Source organism: Pteropus alecto, unplaced genomic scaffold (genome assembly GCF_000325575.1).
Source record: "Pteropus alecto unplaced genomic scaffold, ASM32557v1 scaffold213, whole genome shotgun sequence".
In the NCBI taxonomy this organism is placed as follows: Eukaryota; Metazoa; Chordata; class Mammalia; order Chiroptera; family Pteropodidae; genus Pteropus; species Pteropus alecto.
Window position 1 is genome coordinate 5322553 of NW_006434829.1, and position 5284 is coordinate 5327836.

Sequence of the window (5284 nt, forward strand, 5' to 3'; positions counted from 1 at the left end):
GATGGGGATGGGGTGGGAGGTACAGTGCTACGATGTTTCTTTTTCAGCTCATCCTCGGAATCCCAGAACAGGCCTTAAGTCTTCTCCACATGGCCATTGAGCCCATCTTGGCTGACGGAGCTGTCCTGGACAAAGGCCGTGCCATGTTCTTGGTGGCCAAGTGCCAAGTGGCTTCAGCAGCTTCCTATGATCCACTGAAGAAAACAGAAGGTAGGAAGCCATACCAGGATTGTTAGGTAATACTATTGCAGAAGACTAAGGTATAGAACCCAGAAGAAGAAAAGGCATTAAATTGGGGACGGTATTTAGATTCTGAATGTTCACAATTATATGTCGAAGTGTCATGCGGCATTAAAGTGCTTTCACGTGCATGCTTGGCACAAAGGTTGAAGGCAAGTGAGTGGTTATTTTCCCTGTGGAACTAGGTGCCAGGCTGGAAATCAGGACTGAAGACCTTTTTAAAAACTTACATTAGTGTTGTTTTTTTTTTTCCTTCTCAAAGAATTGAATATAGAATTGTCTGGTACATGTTAAATCAATAAAAGTAGATAACAGGTTTTGAAAACTGTATGTGAAGTGTCGCAGTAAATACATATGGTGTTTTCCCCACTTTCCATCAGCTGTGGAGGCCGCCATTGAGAACCTCAACGAAGCCAAGAACTATTTTGCAAAGGTGGACTGCAAAGAGCGAATCAGAGACGTCGTTTACTTCCAGGCCAGACTCTACCACACCCTGGGGAGGACCCAGGAGAGGAACCGATGTGCCATGCTGTTCCGGCAGCTGCACCAGGAGCTGCCCTCACACGGGGTGCCCTTGATCAATCATCTGTAGTGAGAATGCCCGTGCTGGCAGAGTGTAAGATTTCAGACTTGTTTACAGTCCTTCTCTCCACATAAATGGTGTATTTGATGTCTGCCTTGTCAATAAACTGCATTCTGATTTGTTTGTCTTATTTTGCTGCTAGAATATACATAATTGTTTTGTTCTCCAATTTCCTTTTGATTGCAAAAGACACCCAACTTTTTGTTAATACACAGCTATTAGTATAAGTGTTAAAGATTATGTTCTTTCTGGGCAAAATTGTCAATACCGTATTAGAAACTGTGCACACTCCATCATTATATAAATTCATTTACACACATGCTCAGGTGAGACCCCTTTTGGGCATCAGTAGATCTCTCTAGGGGCTCAGTGCAGGTTCTCTTATGGCTAGAATTTCTTTCTGAAGCATCCCTGCTTTGTTGGACTGAATGGTGCTTGTGATGGGTCCGTGTGTGCTTGTGAGTGAGTACACGTTGGTCCCTGATGGGAGTTAAGGAAAAGATCTGTTCATGGTTTTTGGACCAGTGACAAAGAGCATATTTCAGTAATTTTCTGGGTGCTGGCTTGCTTTTATCTTCTGCATGTGTATGTTTTTTCTATACTTAACTATATAAATGAGGGATGATGATACCTTTAGCCTAAGAATTCATCATGAATAAGGGGATTATAAATTAAGAAAGCGACAGGCTCAGAGGTGTATGGGAGCCATCACTCAAGTATACAGTGTATATATATAATTTACGTATATCAGCCCTGCAATTAAGCAGAAGCTGGTTATTGCTTCGTTCATGAACATATCTTTGATTGTTCATGGAAAAATCCCTGTGTTTCAAGTCCAAAACAGCAACAAGGCACCAACCCAATTTACAGCTTCTATCATTGGCTCTTTCACCGTTAAATTTAAACCTGATGGGAAATAATTTATCTCCAAAGCTCTTTGAAACAGTGTAAAACAACTCCCACTCATGAGGGTGCATTTGCTAGCCAAAGACAGCTGCTCTGGAACACAAGAGGTTTGGTGTAAAGTTAGAGACACTAATTGGTATGTCGATGTTTAAGAATCTTTCCTAAAATTTATTTGAAAGGTTATATATGTAGAGGGTAAAAATTGAATATTCTTAAAGGCTGTATAATAAAAATTCTACCCAGGAAGTTACCACTATATCAAGTTGTTTTTTTTTTTATTCCAAATACATTCTCTTACCTGATACCATTACTGGTCAATGTATTTAAGATCCTTCCAGTCTAAGTAGTGATCTTAATCACTCTGCCTCAGTGTGAGAAGGTCCAAGAGATGAGGCAAAGTGACTCAGCTGACCCCTCAGGTATAAACATTAAAAAACTGAAGACAAACCTGGCTACATAATTTATGGGGCCCAGTGTAAAGTGAAAATACGAGGCCTATGGTGAGCAGAGCCTTAAACCTGGTGGCGGGCCCTTCTAAGCATAGAGCGCTGTGCAGATGCACAGCTTGCATGCCTGTAGGTGGCCTGCTGACCCTGCCCTCAGCTCGCACGTTCACCCAGGCAGGACTGAATCCAAAGCTAACCTAGAGTCTGTGGCTACCTGCCATCTGTTCTCTGGGGCCCATCTCCTCCAGGAAGGAAGAGTGGGTTAAACAGTTGGAAACGTCAGAGTGGCCCCCAAATTCAGAACTGTCTAGGTTCTAGCTAATTGGCTTTTTTCCTGGTGGAGTATCTGGTGGGGAGGGGAGAGCAGTCTGGTATTATGAGTGATTTAGTGTAGGGGTGTAAAAATCGATGATTTGGTTAACCTGGGAAAGCATTTGTTGGATGAGAAGGGAATTGCAGCTAAATATCCTGTGGGCGTTTGGGCCTATACCAGAGACCTGAGCATGTATCTTCAAAGGGGAAGAGACGATGTGGTGACCCGAGCCAGTGGCTTGGCACAGTGGGAGCCCTACCCAGTAGGTTTGCTTTTGTGTTTCCAGCCCTGGGGCAGGTGGGAACAACTAGCTCAACACAGCGTGCCTTTTTGTAAGTTATTTATGTATATCAACACATCTAATCTTCACTACAATCCTAAGAGGCGGGCAGTAGTGTTCATCCCATTGAATGGATGTGGAAACTGAGGTGGAAGGAGGTTAAGTCACTCACACAGCTGGGATGTCGCAGAGCTGGGAATCCAACCTAATTTGGTGCACTACGATAGAGGTGCCTGTTCCCAGAGTTTTGAAAAGTATTGTACTGTTTTTGTGAACATTCTCTTTCAGTTCGTTGAACACATAATTGATAATATCAGTTGTCATTTGGGCATTATCTAGTGCTCAGTATAGGCCAGACACTGCTAGGTACCGTCACACATACTATCTCTAATGCTTGTAAGCTAAATACCTTTTTACAGGTGAGAAACTGAGCCCCTGAGATTTGGCCTGTCCCAGCCCCGTCGCTAGAAAGGAACCGTCAGGATTCTGTCCCTGTGTGATAGGCTGTCAATCTCCTTTCATCACCAGACTGCCTTTCTGTTCGCCTACGTACCTTGAATATTTCTATTGGTTCAGAGTGTTTTAAATTTTGTCCTGATGTTTTGGGTGGTTACCCAGATTCTGTTCTTTCTTGTAGTACATCTAAGACAAATGAAGAACTTCTTCATCTGTGCCCCGCCCCCCCACTTCCCCTTTTGTGCTGTTGTTTATGTTTGGGACAAATAAACATATTAACCTCACTGTCCACTGAATGGAAACTTCTCAGCGTCTTTTTTTTTAAAGTCTTACTTTTCCACTCCTCCCCTGTACTGGCCAAGTTTTCTTTAAAAGAAGATTCAGATGCTTTGTTTACTTATTTTCTTGGCAATCTGTGTTGTCAAGACAACAAGATTGGTTTGCCTAGAATAGGATTTTCTGGTGTTCGTGGAGGAGAAAACTCAAAAAGCAAAGCCAATTCTTATTTTCATATCTCTCAGAGGAAAATGATTTCCTTGAGTGGGATGATTTCTATCACAAGAGGGGCTGAATGTCAATGAAAGGAAATTGTGATGTGCTTTGCTTTGTTCTAATTCACTTTAATAAGAAAGGCACATCGGTGATGGGGTTTTTAGCTCTGTGCTAAGTATATTAATAGTACCTTTGAGCACTTATGTGCCAGGCACAGAGCTATTATTATCTTTGCACACACGATTGTATTTAAACCTCAAGCGAGCCTGTGAGCTAGGTTTATTATCCCCATTTAACAGTTTATGAAACCAGAAGTCATTGTCCAAGGCCACCAAGCCGATAAATAGTGAAGCTGAAATTTGAACTGAGGTCTGACTCCACAGTCACTGCTTTCAACCACAATGCTGAAGGTAAAAAAATGATTCAGCTGTGATACCTATCTATACTCCAGGAATTTATAGCTCTATTGACAAGTCAGATTGCGTAAGTGAAAAGTAAAGAATAAAGACTCATTGGCTGAGCATCAAATAAATGGTACAGTCCTTGCTATAGGAGATCAGGGAGGAGAGAGAACTAGAGCCTGGATCACCGCATTTCGGGAAATTCTTCCCGAAAGAAGTAGATCTTGGGCTAGAGTTTGGATTTCAATGTGTATTTTTTTACTGTTCTCACATAACTGGCTTCGAACTTTACACAGTTCTACATATATCTAAATTTCTGCCTGTTTGCTAATGTTCTAATAAATCAGGCATTTTAGTAACATGATATAAATATATGGGGTTGCAGATTTTAATAAGTAACAGGAAAAGACAACCAATATAACTAGTTGGTTTCTTGGGTAAAGCATGGGTCGTCAAACTATTGTCCATGGGTCGAATCTGTCATGCCCCCTGTTTTTATATGGCCAGCTAGCTAAAGAATGGTTTATGTATTTTAAATGGTTGAAGAAAAATAACAATATTTTGGGACATGGAAAATCATGAAATTCAACTTTCAGTGTTGTAAATAAACTTATTGGAACACAGCCTTATCCATTCATTTACTTTGGTCTATAGCTGCTAGAATGGCAGAGAGAATTAGTTACAAAAGACACCATACGGCCTGCAAAGCCTAAAATATTTACTATCTGGGCATTTATAGAAAAAGTTGCTGACCCTGTGATAGAGTCATAAATATTCAAATACCCCCATCATATTTTTGGGGGGGATAAAATAGAAAAATGCAAAACTATGCATCTACCATTCAGAATTGACAACATTGTGCCATGTTTCAAATCCATTTATAAGGAAAACGTATAAGACTTTATGACATTCATCAAACGACTAACACTTTTCATTTATCCATCCCCCTGATCACTTAGGATGGTTGTTCCCAAGTTTTTACTATTTCCAACAAATGCGTTCATGTTGATAATCCCAAGGAGGGTGGTCATCTTAATTGGAACACTGTGGACTGTTTGTGAGGACCCCTGCAGCCTGAAAATAGCGGTTTCACTATAGTCCACTCTGTCGAGAGGACTTTGAATCTTTAATTAATTTGGCCCTTGACTCCCTTCTCAACCTTTTTGG

General features: G+C 41.1%; 1 protein-coding gene across 2 annotated transcripts in view; it reads left to right on the forward strand.

Moving 5' to 3' along the window:
- Nucleotides 1–1058, forward strand: part of ANAPC5 (anaphase promoting complex subunit 5) — a 32954-nt gene extending 31896 nt beyond the window's left edge. The window contains exons 16-17 of one of the 2 annotated variants that reach the window (XM_006910015.2): nucleotides 48–210; nucleotides 621–953. In XM_006910015.2, coding sequence (XP_006910077.1) covers nucleotides 48–210; nucleotides 621–832 — 375 coding nt within the window. In that variant the 3' untranslated portion in view covers nucleotides 833–953. Of the gene's footprint in view, nucleotides 1–47; nucleotides 211–620 lie in introns of both variants that reach the window. The other variant, XM_025045461.1, reaches the window with a different exon arrangement.
- The last annotated feature ends 4226 nt before the right edge of the window (nucleotides 1059–5284 follow it).